Source organism: Pristiophorus japonicus, chromosome 1 (assembly GCF_044704955.1).
Source record: "Pristiophorus japonicus isolate sPriJap1 chromosome 1, sPriJap1.hap1, whole genome shotgun sequence".
In the NCBI taxonomy this organism is placed as follows: domain Eukaryota; kingdom Metazoa; phylum Chordata; class Chondrichthyes; family Pristiophoridae; genus Pristiophorus; species Pristiophorus japonicus.
Window position 1 is genome coordinate 473,136,888 of NC_091977.1, and position 17,206 is coordinate 473,154,093.

Genomic DNA, 17,206 nt, shown 5'->3' on the forward strand with positions numbered 1-17,206 from the left:
AGAAGAGGATCCTGCCAATGTCACAGTAAAGGAGGAGGTAGTAGAGAAATCAAAAAGGATAAAAATAGATACAGGAGGTACTTGAAAGGTTGACAGCAGTGAAAGTAGAAAGGTCACCTTGTCCGGATGGGATGATGCATCCAAGATTGCTGAGGGAAGTAAAGATCTGGCCACAATCTTCCAATCCCTCTTAGATTTGAGAGTGGGGCCAGAGAACAGCAAATGTTACAGCCCTGTTCAAAAAAGGGAAAAGTGATACTCCAACAACGACAGGCCAAACAACCCAATGTTGGTGGTGGGGAAACTTTTAGAAACAATATTCCGGGACAAAATTAATTGGCACTTGGAAAAATATGGCTCATAAATGAAAGCCCGCACAGATTTGTAGATGGCAAATCGTGTTTGACTAGCTCGATTGAATTCTTTGATGAAGTAACAGAAAGGGTGGACGAGAGTAGTGCAGTTGATGTTGTGTATACAGACTTTCAAAAGGCTTTTGATAAAGTACCACATAATAGACTTGTTAGCAAAATTGGGGCTTATGGGATTAAAGGGGCAGTGGTAGCGTGGATACAAAATTGGCTAAGGGACAGAAAGCAAAGAGTAGTGGTGAACGGTTGTTTTTCAGACTGGAGAAAAGTGTGCAGATGTCCCCTAGGGGTTAATGTTGGGACCACTGCTATTTTGATATATATTTAATTTAATGCAGGAGTGAATCATTTTGGTACAAAGATTATGAGGCAATATAAAATAAATGGTACAATTTTAAAGGGGGTGAAGGAACAGAAAGGCTTGGGCATGTACATACACAAGTCATCAAAGAGGCATAACAAGTTGAGAAGGCCGTTTAAAAAGACATACAGGATCCTTGGCTTTATAAAAAAGGTATAGAGTACAAAAGCAAAGCAGTTTGCTAAACCTTTATAAAACATGGGTTAGGCACCAGCTAGAGTATTGTGGCTAATTCTGGGCACCACACTTTCGGAAGAATGTCAAGGCCTTAGAAAGGGTGCAGAGGAGATTTACTAGAATATCAAGGATGAATTAATAATGGGCAGTTGGTGAGGCGCGAGTCCGGGGTCGGAGGCCTATAAAAGGCCCAGCGGCAGCAGTTGGTGAGGCGCGAGTCCGGGGTCAGAGGCCTATAAAAGGCCCAGCGGCAGCAGTTGGTGAGGCGCGAGTCCAGGGTCGGAGGCCGATAAAAGGCGTACTTGTGCAGCTACAGGGAGAAGGCAAAAAAGTAGAAAGAAACAGAAAGGTGACGTCACAGCCAAAGGGGTAAGTGATTGGCTGGTGATTGGTGAGTAGTTTTTCTTTCTTCTCTTCTATAACAGTGAGTAAACTTTAGCATTGTTGTTACCTATCTAAGGGTTAAGTCATGGCAGGAGAGCTTGGTCGGGTGTTATGCTCCTCCTGCACCATGTGGGAACTCAGGAACGACTCCAGTGTCCCTGACGACTACGTGTGCGGGAAGTGTATCCACCTCCAGCTCCTGACGGACCGCGTTGCGGAGTTGGAGCTGAGGGTGGATTCACTCTGGAGCATCCACGATGCTGAGAATGACGTGAGTATCACGTGTAGCGAGTTGGTCTTACAGCAGGTGAAGGGTCCACAGCCAGATAGGGAATGGAAGACCATCAGAAAGAGCAGTGCAAGGAAGGTAATGCAAGGGTCCCCTGTAGTCATCCCCCTGCAAAACAGATACACTGCTTTGAGTGCTGTTGAGGGGGATGACTCATCAGGGGAGGGCAGCAGCAGCCGCCAAGTTCATGGCACCGTGGCTGGCTCTGTTGCACAGGAGGGCAGGAAAAAGAGTGGGAGAGCGATAGTGATAGGGGATTCAATTGTAAGGGGAATAGATAGGCATTTCTGCGGCCGCAACCGAGACTCCAGGATGGTATGTTGCCTCCCTGGTGCAAGGGTCAAGGATGTCTCGGAGCGGGTGCAGGACATTCTTAAAAAGGAGGGAGAACAGCCAGTTGTCGTGGTGCACATTGGTACCAACGACATAGGTAAAAAAAAGGGACGAGGTCCTACGAAACGAATTTAAGGAGCTAGGAGCTAAATTAAAAAGTAGGACCTCAAAAGTAGTAATCTCGGGATTGCTACCAGTGCCACGAGACCTGGGTGTCATGGCACATCAGTCATTGAAGGTTGGCATGCAGGTACAGCAGGCGGTTCAGAAAGCAAATGGCATGTTGGCCTTCATAGTGAGGGGATTTGAGTACAGGGGCAGGGAGGTGTTGCTACAGTTGTACAGGGCATTGGTGAGGCCACACCTGGAGTATTGTGTACAGTTTTGGTCTCCTAACCTAAGGAAGGACATTCTTGCTATTGAGGGAGTGCAGCGAAGGTTCATCAGACTGATTCCCAGGTTGGCGGGACTGACCTATCAAGAAAGATTGGATCAACTGGGCTTGTATTCACTGGAGTTCAGAAGAATGAGAGGGGACCTCATCGAAACGTTTAAAATTCTGATGTGTTCAGACAGGTTAGATGCAGGAAGAATGTTCCCAATGTTGGGGAAGTCCAGAACCAGGGGTCACAGTCGAAGGATACGGGGTAAGCCATTTAGGACCGAGATGAGGAGGAACGTCTTCACCCAGAGAGTGGTGAACCTGTGGAATTCTCTACCACAGAAAGTTGTTGAGGCCAATTCACTAAATATATTCAAAAAGGAGTTAGATGAAGTCCTTTCTACTAAGGGGATCAAGGGGTATGGTGAGAAAGCAGGAATGGGGTACTGAAGTTGCATGTTCAGCTATGAACTCATTGAATGGCGGTGCAGGCTAGAAGGGCCGAATGGCCTACTCCTGCACCTATTTTCTATGTTTCTAACAGGGAAATGGCAGAGACGTTGAACAAATATTTTGTCTCAGTCTTCATGGTAGAAGACAATAATGGATAATCAAGGGTGTTATAGGGAGGGAGGAACTTAAAACAATCATTATCACTAAAGAAGTACTCAGCAAAATAATGGGACTAAAGGTGGACAAGTCCCCTGGACCTGATGGCTTACATCCTAGGGTCTTAAAAGAAGTGGCTGCAGAGATAGTGGTTGTAATCTACCAAAGTTCCCTGGATTCTGGGGAGGTCCCAGCAGATTTGAAAACTGTAAATGTAACGCCCCTATTTAAAAAAGGAGACAGACAGAAAGCAGGAAACTATAGACCAGTTAGCCTAACATCTGTTGTTGGGAAAATGCTGGAGTCCATTATTAAGGAAGCAGTAGCGGGACATTTGGAAAAGTACAATTCAGTCAAGCAGAGTCAGAATGGTTTAATGAAAGGGAAATCATGTTTGACAAATTTGCTGGAGTTTTTTGAGGATGTAACAAGCAGGGTGGATAAGGGGGAACCAGTGGATGTGGTGTATTTAGATTTCCAGAAGGAATTCGATAATGTGCCACACAAAAGGATACTGCACAAGATAAAAGTTCACGGGGTTGGGGGTAATATATTTGCATGGATAGAGGATTGGGTAACTAACAGAAAACAGAGAGTCGGGGTAAATGGGTCATTTTCTGGTTGGCAAACAGTAACTAATGGAGTGCCACAGGGATCAGTGCTGGGGTCTCAACTATTTACAATTTATATTAATGACTTGGATGAAGGGACCGAGAGTAATGTAGCCAAGTTTGCTGATGATACAAAGCAAGTTGTGAGGAGGGACACAAGTTGGGAAAGTAAGTTGTGAGGAAAACACAAAGAATCTGCAATGGGATATAGACAGGCTAAGTGAGTGGGCAAAAATTTGGCAGATGGCGTAGAATGTGGGAAAGTGTGAGGTTATCCACTTTGGCAGAAAAAATAAAAAAATCTAATTATTATTTAAATGGAGAAATATTACAAAATACTGCATGAAACACAAAAAGTTAGCATGCAGATACAGCAAATAATCAGGAAGGCAAATGGAATGTTGGCCATTATTGGAAGGGGGATGGCATATAAAAGCAGAGATGTCCAGCTACAACTGTACAGGGTATTGGTGAGGCCGCACCTATACTGCATATAGTTTTGGTCTCCTTTATTTAAGGAGGGATATACTTGCATTGGAGGCTGTTCAGAGAAGGTTCACTAGGTTGATTCCTGAGATGAAGGGGTTGATTTATGAAGGTTGGGCCTATACTCATTGGAATTCAGAAGAATGAGAGGTAATCTTATTGAAACATATAAGATAATGAGGGGGCTCGACAAGGTAGATGCAGAGAGGATGTTTCCACTCATGGGGGAATCTAGAACTGGGGGAATCTAGAACTAGGGGACATCGTCTCAGAATAAGGGGTCGCCCAGTTAAAACTGAAATGAGGAGGAATTTCTTCTCTCAGTGGGTTGTAAATTTGTGGTATTCTCTGCCCCAGAGAGCTGTGGAGGCTGGGTCATTGAATAGATTTAAAACAGAGATAGACAGATTTTTGAGCGATAAAGGAATAAAGGATTATGGGGAACGGGCAGGGAAGTGGATCTGAGTCCAGGATCAGATCAGCCATGATCTTATTGAATGGCGGAGCAGGCTCGAGGGGGCAAATGGCTTACTCCTGCTCCTATTTCTTATGTTCTTATGAAATATTACATTGAGAGTCCAGAGAAACTGAGGTGAAGCTACCCAGATATTGCATGTAGTCGAACCAATTGATATGGAATGTGAGGTGACAAACTCAGAAGTGCCCACATTAATGATTACGACGAGGAAGTGCACAAAATTATGTTTAAACAAACACTGCTCTGGAAAAAAAAAATGCATATCTGCCTGCTCCTGCCACTGGCTTCCAGAAGCTGCTGAGACTGGTACCACACTTGGAGCCCGTGAGCCTGCTCAGCGCATTGCAGTGTTTACACACATACTACAAAAACTCCACACACCGTTCATACCAGCGTGGCACAGCCCCCCGAAGCCTCGCAAGCGCAGAATTAAAACAAAACCTGTACCTTTGGTCAGTTTATTAACCCAAATCAGCCGCAGGTTTTAAACAACGTCTTTTGTTTTGTAGTACCTGTAGTAACAAAGCAAATGAAATGTCAATCTAAGTCAGATATCCAGGCCAAAGCCTTTGGTGTAACACAACCTCCGAGCTCACTGTGCCACTGTAACACAGTTCCGGCCTCTGCCCGGCTCACTGTGCCCCCCACTCACTCTGTGTCACCCACCCCCACCCAGCCTAACTCTCTCTGCCCCCCCCCACCCCCCTTCCTGGCCTCTCTCAGTGCCCCTCACTCACTCGGTGTCCCCTCACTCACTCTGTGCCCCCACTCCCGGCCTCACTCGCACTGTGCCCCTCACTCACTGTGCCCATGCTCCCTCACTCACTGTGCCCATGCCCCCTCACTCTGTACCCCCACTCCTGGCCTCACTCACTCTGTGCCCCCCACTCCCGGCCTCACTCACTCACTGTGCCCATGCCACCTCACTCACTGTGCCCCCACTCACTCAGTGCCACCCCCACTGTGCTTCTCACTCACTCAGTGCCCTCACTCATTCACTAACTGTGCCCTCCCCACTCACTCAGTGCCCCTCACTCACTTTGTGCACCCTCACTCACTGTGTGTCCCCCACTCACTCACTCGGTGCCCCACTCTCTGTCCCCCTCACTCTTTCCGTGCCCCCTACTCACGGCCTCACACTCACTCGGTGCCCCACTCTCTGTCCCCCTCACTCCCTCCGTGCCCCCTACTCACGGCCTCACACTCACTGTGCCCCCTCACTCGCTCACTGTGCCCCCTCACTCACTCGATGCCCCACACTCTGTGGCCTCACTTTCTGTGCCCCTCACTCACCCTGTGCCTATGCCCCCACCCACGGCCTCTCTCGGTGCTGACGCCCCACGTGTGTAAAGGACGTTCTGAAATGTAACCTTTTACAGAACGGGAGAGTCCACCACAGAAAAGGGGGGCTCATACACACCTTTTTCCTTTTAGGATATTATACAAGGACTTCTATATTTTAACACAAACTCCGCCTTATCTTTACATATGTACTAATAGATAATGTGACGTAAGTTTCTTTGCGACTTGCAGCCTGAGGGCTGGTTGTTTGTGAGGATTAAAGCAGCCCCCTGAGGTTGGGTGCTGGTGGTACGCTCCTGTCGGCGGCTCGGGCAGAACTCTGCAGCCATGGCGGCCAGCGGAGGCAGCAGGACAATCAGCAAAAATGATGTTAATTACAGACTGCATTTCCGCATGATCAACGAGCAGCAAGTGGAGGATATCACCATAGATTTCTTCTACAAGCCGCACACCATCACCCTGCTCACTTTCACTATCATCAGTGTCATGTATTTTGCTTTTACCAGGTACTGTCTGCATGCATCCTCCCTCTCTGTGCTTCAGGTCGGAAGCATCAGCTGGCTGAATGAATATAAATGTACGTGTGCCAATTCGAGTTTGCAAAGATTCTGCTCCAAGACTTGATTTATAATGCATCACTTGCAAACTTGACTGTTGGTTTCGATTCTGTGTCGCATCTCGTTTATTTTTGTCCTGAATAACCATTTTTCACTTTTTCTCGCAGTATACATTTGTACAGATGTAGTGTGAAATTGATATTTTTATTTTCCATTTGCACTATAAAATTCTGAGTAGAATAAATAACGCATTGCCAAAGGGCTCGGTTAGGACCGAAACCGTGTTGTGAAATACCCAAAATGTTATCTTTCTACCCAGGGATGATTCAAGTCCGGAAGACAATATATGGAAGGGCGTTCTTTCCGTGGTGTTCTTTTTTCTAATTGTAAGTGTTTTAGCATTTCCTAATGGTAAGTTGGTGACTGTTACTCGCGAGAATTGTGATTAATCACACTTCTTGCATATTACTTTTCTATTTTTTGAAATCATTTATTTATACATTGTTTAACGATGTTTATGTTCATTTTCAGGTCCTTTCACCCGACCACATCCAGCAATATGGAGGATGGTTTTTGGTAGGGTCAAACGCCTGTTTTTTTTTCTAAAGCTACATATATTTATTAAAGATGCAGTATGCCTGACTTGTTAGGCCCAAATATCCATAAGCATAACATTTCTTCTTTCTACAGTTGAATTAATATTTTATATTTTTTGAAAGTATTTGGCAGTTGCATTGTGCCTGTGCTTTTGATAATTTAGTCTGTAGACCAGAATGACTATAGTTGTAGGTCCCTGGTTCAATTCCACCTGAGTGATTGTGAATGCCTATAATGTCAGCTAGACCTAGTTGGTAGGTCTCGCCTCCGAGTTGAAAAGTTGTGAATTTAGGCTCCTAATCTATGCTGACACTCATCAATATCAACTTGCATTTATATAGCACCTTTAACATAGTGAAACGTCCCAAGAAACTTCACCGGAGTATTATGAGAAAAAAAATTGAAACTGAGCTGTATAAGTAAAAATTAGTGCAGGCGACCAAAAGCTTGGTCAAATGAGATGTTTTGAAGGAGGGTAGAGAGGTGGAGAGGTTTAGGCAGGGAGTTCCAGACCTTGGGGCCTAGGCAACAGAAGGCACATCCACCAATGGTTGAGCAATTATAATCAAGGATGCTCAAGAGGGCAGAATTAGAGGAGTGCAGACATCTCTGGGTGGGGCTGGAGGAGATTAGAGATAGGGAGGGCAAGGCCATGGAGGGATTTGAAAATAAAGATGAGAAGTTTGAAATCGAGGCGTTGCTTAACCGGAAGCCAATGTAGATCAGTGAGCACAGGGGTAGTGGGACTTGGTGTGAGTTAAGACACTGGCAATTTACTTCTAGTTTACGTATGGTAGAATGTGGGAGTGCAGCTAGGAGTGCGTTGGAATAGTCATAGTCAAGGCATGGATGAGGACTTCAGCAGCAGATGAGCTGAGGCAAGAGCGGAGACGGGAAATGTTATGGAGGTGGAAATAGGCGGTCTTAGTGATGTTGCAGATATGTGATCGAAAGCTCAAATGACACCAAGGTTGCGAACAGTCGTGTTCAGCCTCAGAAATGAGTTGGGAAGAGGGATGGCGTCAGTGGCTAGGGAACGGAGTTTGTGATGGGGATCGAAAACAATGGCTTCGGTCTTCCCAATATTCAATTGAAGAAAATTTCTGCTCATCCAGAACTGGATATCGGACAAACAATCTGACAATTTAGAGACCGTGGAGGGGTCAAGACAAGTGGTAGTGAGGTACAGCTGGGTGTCATCAGCGTACATGTGGAAACTTACGCTCTGTTTTTGGATGATGTCGCCAAGGGACAACATGTAGATCAGAACTAGGAGAGGACCAAGGATAGATCCTTGGGGGACGCCAGAGATAGCGATGCGGGGGCGGGAAGAGGAACCGTTGCAGATGATTCTCTGCATTTAGATAGATAAGATTGGAACCAGGCAAGTGCAGTCCCACCCAGCTGGACGATGGTGGAGAGGTGTTCGAGAAGGATATAGTGATCAACCGTGTTAAAAGCTGCAGACAAGTCAAGAAGAACAAGGAGAGATAGTTTTCCTTTGTCACAGTCACAAAGGATGTCATTTGTGACTTTGAGCCGTTTCGGTACTGTGGCAGGATCAGAAACCGGATTGGAGGGATTCAAACATGGAATTGCGGGAAAGATGGGTACAGATTTAGGAGGCGACAACACGTTCAAGAACGTGGGAGAGGAAAGGGAGATTGCAGATGGGGTGGTAGTTTGCAAGGACGGCAGGGTTGAGGGTTGGTTTTTTGAGGAGAGGGGTGATGACGGCAGATTTGAGGGAGAGGGGGATAATACCTGAGGAGAAAGAACTGTTCACAATGTCAGCTAGCATGGGAGCTAGAAAAGGAAGTTGGGTGGTCAACAATTTGGTGGGAATAGGGTTAAGGGAGCAGGAAGTGGGTCTCCTGGACAGGATGAGCTCAAAGGTCATGAGGGGAAATCGGAGAGAAACTCGAGAAAGATGTGAGGCTAGGGCAGGGGGCTTCCTTGGAGGAAGTTTGGCCCGGTGGGCTAGGGAAAGGAAGGGCAGAGGCGGCCGAATGTGTGGTGTCAAACTCTGAGACAAAGATGTCAATGAGCACCTCATGTTTATCGGAGGTGAGGGTGGAGACTGGGGAAAGGGGTTTAAAAAGACAGTTGGCAGTGGAGAATGGAAGCCGGGGTTCACCTTTACATTCCAGAATCATTCTAGAATGGTAAGTGATTTTGGCAGACGGGAGCAGGACCCGATCGTGCTTTATGTAGTCCAGTCAGATCTGGCGGTGAATGGCTAAACCAGTTACATGAGAACAGGAGTAGGCCATATGGCCCCTCGAGCCTACTCCGCCATTCAATAAGATCACGGCCGATCTGATCATGGACTCATCTCCGCTTCCCCGCGCGTTCCCCATAGCCTCTTATCCCCTTATCGTTGAAGAAACCGTCTATTTCTGTCTTGAATTTATTCAATGTCCCAGCTTCCACAGCTCTCTGAGGCAGCGAATTGCACAGATTTACAACCCTCTGAGAAGAACGATCACCCCTCATTCTTCTGAATTCCAATGTGTAGAGGCCCAACATTTCCTCATAAGTCAACCCCCTCATCCCTGGGATCAACCTAGTGAACCTTCTCTGAACCACCTCCAAAGCAAGTATATCCTTTCATAAATATAGAAACCAAAACTGCACTCCAATATTCCAGGTGTGGCCTCGCCAATAACTTTATATAGCTGCAGCAAGACTTCCGTGCTTTTGTACTCCTTTCCCTTTACAATAAAGGCCAAAATACTATTGGCCATCCTGATCACCTGCATACTATCCCTTTGTGTTTCATGCACAAGTACCCCCAGGTCCCGCTGTACTGCGGCACTTTGCAAGTTTCTCCATTTAAATAAAAACTTGCTCTTTGATTTTTTTTCAGCCAAAATGCATGACCTCACACTTTCCAACATTATACTCCATCTGCCAAATTTTTGCCCACTTACTTAGCCTGTCTATGTCCTTTTGCAGATTTTTTTGTGTGCTCCTCACACATTGCTTTTCCTCCCATCTTTGTATCATCAGCAAACTTGGCTACGTTACACTCAGTCCCTTCTTCCAAGTCGTTAATATAAATTGTAAATAGTTAGGGTCCCAGCACTGATCCCTGCAGCACCCCACTAGTTACTGGTTACCAACCAGATAGCAAGAGTTTCTTTGGATATATAAAAAGTAAAAGAGTGGCTAAAGTAAATGTTGGTCCCTTAGAGGACGAGACCGGGGAACATGGATATGGCAGAAACTCTAGACAAGTATTTTGCATCAGTTTTTACGGTAGAGGACACGAACAATATTCCAACAGTGGATAGTCAAGGGGCTATAGCGGGGGGGACGGGGGGGGGGGGGGGGGGGGGGAAGGTAATTAACACAATCACAATCACTAAGGAGGTGGTACTCAGTAAGATAATGGGATTAAAGGCAGATAAATCCCCTGGACCTGATGGCTTGCATCCTAGGGTCTTATGAGACGTAGCGGCAGGGATTGTGGATGCATTGGTTATAATTTACCAAAATTTCCTGGATTCTGGGGAGGTCCCAGCCGATTGGAAAACTGCAAATGTAACGCCCCTATTCAAAAAAAGGAGACAGGCAAAAAGCAGGAAACTTTAGACCAGTTAGCCTAACATCTGTGGTTGAGAAAATGTTGGAGTCCATTATTAAAGAAGCAGTAGCAGGACACTTGGAAAAGCAAAATTCGGTCAGACAGAGTCAGCGTGGATTTTTGAAGGGGCAGTCATATTTGACAAATTTTCTGGAATTCTTTGAGGATGTAACAAACAGGGTGGATAAAGAGGAACCAGTGGATGTGGTGTATTTGGACTTCCAGAAGGCATTTGACAAGGTGCCACACAAGGTTTCTGCACAAGATAAATGTTCACAGGGTTGGGGGTAATAGATTAGCATGGATAGAAGATTGTTTTCTGTTTGTTAGCCAGAGTCGGGATAAATAGTTCATTCTCTGGTTGGCAATCAGTAACGAGTGGGGAGCCACAGGGATCAATGCTGGGACCTCCAACTATTTACAATCTATGTTAACGACTTGGAAGAAGGGACTGAGTGTAACGTAGCCAAGGTTGCTGACAATACAAAGATGGGAGAAAAGGCAATGTGTGAGGTGGACATTAAAAAAAAAGCTGCAAAAGGACATAGACAGGCTAAGTGAGTGGGCAAAAATTTGGCAGATGGAGTATAATGTTGGAAAGTGTGAGGTCATGCACTTTGGCAGAAAAAAAATCGAAGAGCAAGTTATTATTTAAATGGAGAAAGATTCCGCAGTACAGCGGGACCTGGGGGTACTTGTGCATGAAACGCAGTAGGATAGTGTGCAGGTACAGCAAGTGACCAGGAAGACCAATGGAATCTTGGTTTTTATTGCAAAGGGAATGGAGTATAAAAGCAGGGAAGTCTTGTTACAGCTGTACAGGGTTTTGGTGAGGCCACACTTGGAATACTGCGTGCAGTTTTGTTTTCCATATTTACGAAAGGATATGCTTGCTTTGGAGGCAGTTCAGAGAAGGTTCACTAGGTTGATCCCAGGGATGAGGGGGTTGACTTATGGGGAAAGATTGAGTAGTTTGGGCCGCTACGTATTGGAATTCAGAAGATTGAGGGGTGATCTTATCGATATGTATAAGATTATGAGGGGGCTTGACCAGGTGGATGCAGAGAGGATGTTTCCACTGGTGGGGGAGACTAGAACTAGAGGGCATGATCTTAGAATAAGGGGCTGCCCATTTAGAACTGAGATGAGGAGAAATTTCTTCTCTGAGGGTTGTGAATCTGTGGAATTCGCTGCCTCAGAGAGCTGTGGAAGCTGGGATATTAAATAAATTTAAGACAGAAATAGACAGTTTCTTAAATGATAAGGGGTTATGGGGAGCGGGCAGGGAAATGGAGCTGAGTCCACGATCAGATCAGCCATGATCTTATTGAATGGCGGAGCAGGCTCGAGGGGCTGTATGGCCTACTCTTGCTCCTATTTCTTATGTTCTTGTGAGCCATTTATCCCGACTCTCTGTTCTTTGGTAGTTAGCTAATCCTCTATCCATGCTAATATATTATCCCCAACCCCATGAACTTTTATCGTGTGCAGTAACCTTTTATGTGGCACCTTGTCAAATGTCTTCTGGAAGTCCAAATACACCACATCCACTGGTTCCCCTTTATCCACCCTGTTTGTTACATCCTCAAAGAATTCCAGAAAATTTGTCAAATATGACTTCCCTTTCATAAATCCATGCTGACTCTGTCTGACCGAATTTTGCTTTTTCAAATATCCTGCTACTGCTTCTTCAATAATGGACTCCCAACATTTTCCCAACCACAGATGTTAGACTAACTGGTCTATAGCTTCCTGATTTTTGTCTCTTTTTTTTGAATAGGGGCGTTGCATTTGCAGTTTTCTAATCTGCTGGGACCTCCCCAGAATCGAGGGAATTTTGGTAAATTACAACCAATGCATCCAGTATCCCTGCCACTACCATTCTTAAGACCCCAGGATGCAAACCATCAGGTCCAGGAGATTTATCTGCCTTTAGTCCCATTATCTTACTGAGTACTACCTCCTTAGTGATTGTGGTTGTGTTAAGTTCCTCCCCCCCGCCCCATAGCCCCTTGACTATCCACTGTGGAATATTGTTCGTGTCCTTTACCGTAAAGACTGATACAAAATATTTGTTCAGAGTTTCTGCCATCTCCATGTTCCCCATTATTAATTCCCCGGTCTTGTCCTCTAAGGGACCAACATTTACTTTAGCCACCGTTTTCCTTTTTATATCCCTATAGAAACTCTTGCTATCTGTTTTTATATTTTGGACTAGTTTACTTTCATAGTCTATCTTCCCTTGATCAATTTTTTTAGTTGTCCTTTGCTGGCTTTTAAAAGCTTCCCACTAGTTTTGGTCACTTTGTATGCCCTTGTTTTTAATTGGATACTGTCCTTTATTTCTTTAGTTAGCCACGGATGGCTATCTTTTCTCTTACTCCCTTTCCTCCTCACCTGGAATATATTTTTCTTGAAAGTTGTGAAATATCTCCTTTAAATGTACACCACTGTTCATCAACCGTCCTACACTTTAATCTATTTTCCCAGTCCACTTTATCCATCTCTGCCCTCATACCTTCATAGTCTCCTTTATTTAAGCTTAGTACGCTGGTTAGAGATCCAACTTTCTCACCCTCCATCTGAATTTGAAATTCCACAATATCCATTCAAGTCTGCGTCCCTTGGACTTGAGGGAGCGAAGATTAGGGCTGTACCAGGAGGAACAGCCAGGGTGAGGGAGAGAGTAAGGACTAGGGTATCAAAGGTGGTGGAGAAGGTTTGATTGAGCAGATCGGTAGCTGCAGAAATGTCATGGTGAATGGAGGGCCAAAGGCTGGACATTTGGGAGTTGATAAGCACAGTTGTAAGAGAGTCCAGTGTCATAGAATTTTGCAGCACAGAAGGAGGCAATTCAGCCCATTGTGACTGTGCCAGCTCTTTTAAAAGAGCTATCCAGTTCATCCCACTACCTTGCTCTGTCCCCATAGCCCAGCAAATTTGTCCTTTTCACTACATGAGTACTTTTCAGTACTAATGGAGTGTTGTATTGCTGCAGCTACAGTCCTTTTGGATAACATATTAAACCAAGTTCTCATCTGCCTGTTCAGATGAATATTAAAGCTGTAAAGGGAAGACAGTAGGGTTAACATTGTGAGAGAATATCAAATGGGCCAAATGGTCTTTTTCATCTGAATTTATTGCAATTTTAAAATATTTTGTTTGTGATCTTGCATGCAAGTGCCTTGATGCATTTCAACATGAGTTGAATCATTTCATTATATGTCTTCAAACAAAAAAAGTTTAATGAACATCTTTTTATGATTTCAATGGAATGGAAATCATTCTTGCAATCTGCTCCGCCAGATCACCGCCCAGGCGGTGAAGATGTAAATTTATCTCAGTTACCACGACACAAATGGATCATCATCTGACAGCAGTTAAACTGAAGAGCTGCTTGTAATTACAGTAGCTTTTAGTTTTGTCCAACTGAGCAAAATTGTAATCCAGAACTATGGAATTTTGACAGAAGGGAGCACTGTTTTATTTGTCTTCAAAGATGTAATCAGAATGTTTCTTTCTATAAAGAAAAATAAATTATATTTATATAGTATATTTCACATCCTCAGGATGTGCTAAAGTGCATCAAAGACAATGAAGTGCTATTGGAAGTATAGTCACTATTGTAGAATCATACAGCACAGAAGGAGGTTATTCGGTGCATCATGCACATCATGCCTGTTCTGGCTCTCGAGAACTATCCAATTAGTTCCACACGCTGCTCTTTCCCCATAGCCTTTAAAGTGCTTCTTTGTAAAATATTTATCACCTTCCCTTTTCAAAGCTATGCTGGATTCTGCTATCCCTCTGCTCGGGCATTCCATATCGTAGCAACCCTCTGCTTAAAATTTCCTCCCGAGCAATCCCTTCGTATTTTGCTGATGATCTTAAATTATTGATGCCCTCTAGTTACCAACTCACTGACCAGTGGAAAATAATTTTACCTTAACAAAACCTCTCAGAATTTTGAACTCTAAAGCATTTACAACAACTTGTAATTATACAGTGCCTTTAACATAGTAAAACATCCTAAGGCGCTTCACAAGTATAAATCAGACACTGAGCTACATAAGGAGCTATTAGAAAAGCAAAATACTGCAGATGCTGGAATCTGAAATAAAAACAGAAAATACCTGAAATCTCAGCGGGTCAGGCAGCATCTGTGGAGAGAAAAACAGCGTTAACGTTTCAGGTAGAGGAGCTATTAGGACTGGTGACCAAAAGCTTGGTCAAGAAGTTAGGTTTTATTGTATAGCCAATTTACAAACCGCAAGGTCCCACAAACAGCAGTTAAATAAATGGCCAGATCATTTGTTTTAGTGGCTTTGGTTGAGGAACAAATGTTGGCCAAGATACTCTTGAGAACTTTCCCACTCTTCAAATAGTGCAGTGGAATCCTTTACATCTAGCTGAGCAGGCAGACTTAACATCTCTTTTTGAGTAGATTTTTATGGTATACATGCTGAGTACTGTTGTAATGCTTGGTTCCTGGTCTCTCCACTGGTGGGTGCTGGTGTCCATTCAATGAATTGCATCAATCACTTGAAATACAGTTGCCTTAACATTAATCTTTTTCATGACTTGCAGCTGTCTAGCAACTCTGAGCGCCCATGTCGCATGGAAATGGTTGGCATTTGCCCCCAAATGTATTTCTTAAACCAGTATTCCCAGACATGGGAAATTGAATGTGGTGCAAAATAGGAGGCTACCTGTCATAACAGATCTCCGCCCATGTTTTCTGTTGCGATTGCAACTGCAAACTGGGTGATCCCAATTGTGAAATTTAATTTAACTTCTGAACTATTAGTGAATTTACAATGGTCCTTTTGTAATGTATTTTTATATTATTGTACAGTTCTGATCTGTGGTCATTAAATGATTCAAAATTCCCTTTTGAAATTTTTTTAATTAACTCTAAGCTTTTCCTTTCCCACATAAGGTTTACTTATTCTAAACCATTTTGCTATTTGGTGGATGGTTGCATTTACTAAAAGCTGTAGGTCAGTGAACATGTGCCTTTTTTATAATCAAAGTTTTTATTGTTTTCTTTAAAAGAACAAATAGCTGGGAGATCATAGTATCTCACGATCTGCCCTGAAGCTTCGGTAATGTGATGTTTACTATATGTTGTCTTTTATGTTGTGTATTACTTCAGGCCTCAGTGTGCTGTATTTCCTTTTTCTGGTGTTCCTGCTGTTCCTGAATTTTGAACAAGTGAAATCTGTCATGTATTGGCTGGACCCTAATCTGCGCTATGCCACTCGTGAAGCAGAAGTGATGGTACGTAGACCATCTTCAGAATATCATATTGGTGTCTGTGTTGTGGCAATACTTTCATGAACATCAAAACCCCGGAACTAATTTTTTTTCATTCCACTATTTATTCTTTTGATGTTTTAAGATGAGAAAAATCAAAAATCTATAAATGTTATTTTTCCCATTTAAGTTCATAATGCAAGCATTTACACTATCCAGCTGTATTTTGAACATTCATAATGTTATATTTAATTTAACTTGTATGATTTTTGTAAACATCAGGTGTTCTATTCTTTCTGTAGATCCAAAGTTCAATTCCCAAGTGGTCAATAATATTACTTCAAGGATGAGTAGAGTAGATGTTGTTTTTCAGTAAATTAAATTAATTTCAAATGCACCCTACCTTAAATAAATGTTCTGGAGTCAATCAAGACTCCGTATAATAAATAGACATTGATGCAATTGTGGCCTGTGAGACACCAACAATAGCACTTTCATAGCAATAGTGGCTACATTTTAAACTTGTAGCCAGAATGTATGAAAAAGTGATCTTTTTAATTATTGCAAGATAACCAATTTTGAAATAGTTCTTTAACCTCATTATATTGCTCTTTAACAATCGAGAACTAAACGTTAAGTACATAAATCTGGTGTGTAAATATTGACAATAATAAGCAGCTGAAAAGGATACTTCACAGTTTGGAATCAACGGCCTATTTATTCTGTCCTAAATAAGTAGCCTTCAAAGAGTAATTCTATGGAAGTTCTTGGTTATGGTTGCTGGTTAGTTATCGTGTAAATCAATACCCAGCAAGAAGACTTCAAATTGAGCTTTGGTCACGGCAAGTGTTTGCCTTCCTCCATTTTGGATCAGTTTCTCAAATCTCTACCATATACTTTTAGGGAGAAAGATAAAACTACATTATTGCAGGGAGAGAAGATGCGAGTGGTTCTTGTTTGAGCCAGTGGAAAGTTACTTCATCAAGGAGCAGCATTAACAACTTTGTGGAGATGTCTGGGTTAGGTGATGTTTGTTTGCTGATTGGGAAAGAGTGCGTGGGATCGAAGAAACAAAATAAAGTTTAATGTTCTAAATTTTATACCTCTTGATCTATTTTGTAGTTCCAGGATTTTATCCTCTCCTTCCTCCTTTTGGTATTGGCTTTCATTTACATACAAAAACATCGGACAGGAAAAGATCAATCTGTCCCATACAGTTCTGATGCCTTGTGCATCAGGTCAAGAGTCTCCCTACCCACTAGCTGCCCTGTACATAAACTACATTAAATGTGTTTCTAAGGTTTATATTCTCCATGCTGAGGGGAAGGAAAAGAATTTGTTCTGTTGAACAAACATTAGCTCTTAACAAAATGCTCATTAAAACAAACTACAGCATCAAATTGTGCATCTAGTGCCAAGATAGT

The 17,206-nt window shown here is 43.4% G+C and overlaps 2 protein-coding genes across 9 annotated transcripts in view; one reads left to right on the forward strand and one right to left on the reverse strand.

Moving 5' to 3' along the window:
- The window catches only part of mterf3 (mitochondrial transcription termination factor 3), a 133,303-nt gene that overhangs the window by 46,525 nt on the left and 69,572 nt on the right, over positions 1 to 17,206 (reverse strand). For 6 of the 8 annotated variants that reach the window (XM_070894542.1, XM_070894478.1, XM_070894524.1 and 3 more), the window contains 2 exons: positions 14,660 to 14,686; positions 4,929 to 4,993 (listed from right to left, as the gene is read on the reverse strand). The gene's annotated coding sequence lies outside the window, so the exon portion shown is untranslated. The other 2 variants (XM_070894487.1, XM_070894534.1) reach the window with 2 other exon arrangements.
- Positions 6,096 to 17,206, forward strand: part of LOC139276452 (phosphatidylserine synthase 1-like) — a 57,136-nt gene continuing 46,025 nt past the window's right edge. The window contains exons 1-4 of the mRNA XM_070894463.1: positions 6,096 to 6,289; positions 6,660 to 6,751; positions 6,872 to 6,916; positions 15,682 to 15,806. Of these exons, the coding sequence (XP_070750564.1) occupies positions 6,111 to 6,289; positions 6,660 to 6,751; positions 6,872 to 6,916; positions 15,682 to 15,806 (441 nt within the window). The 5' untranslated portion in view covers positions 6,096 to 6,110. The remainder of the gene's footprint in view (positions 6,290 to 6,659; positions 6,752 to 6,871; positions 6,917 to 15,681; positions 15,807 to 17,206) is intronic.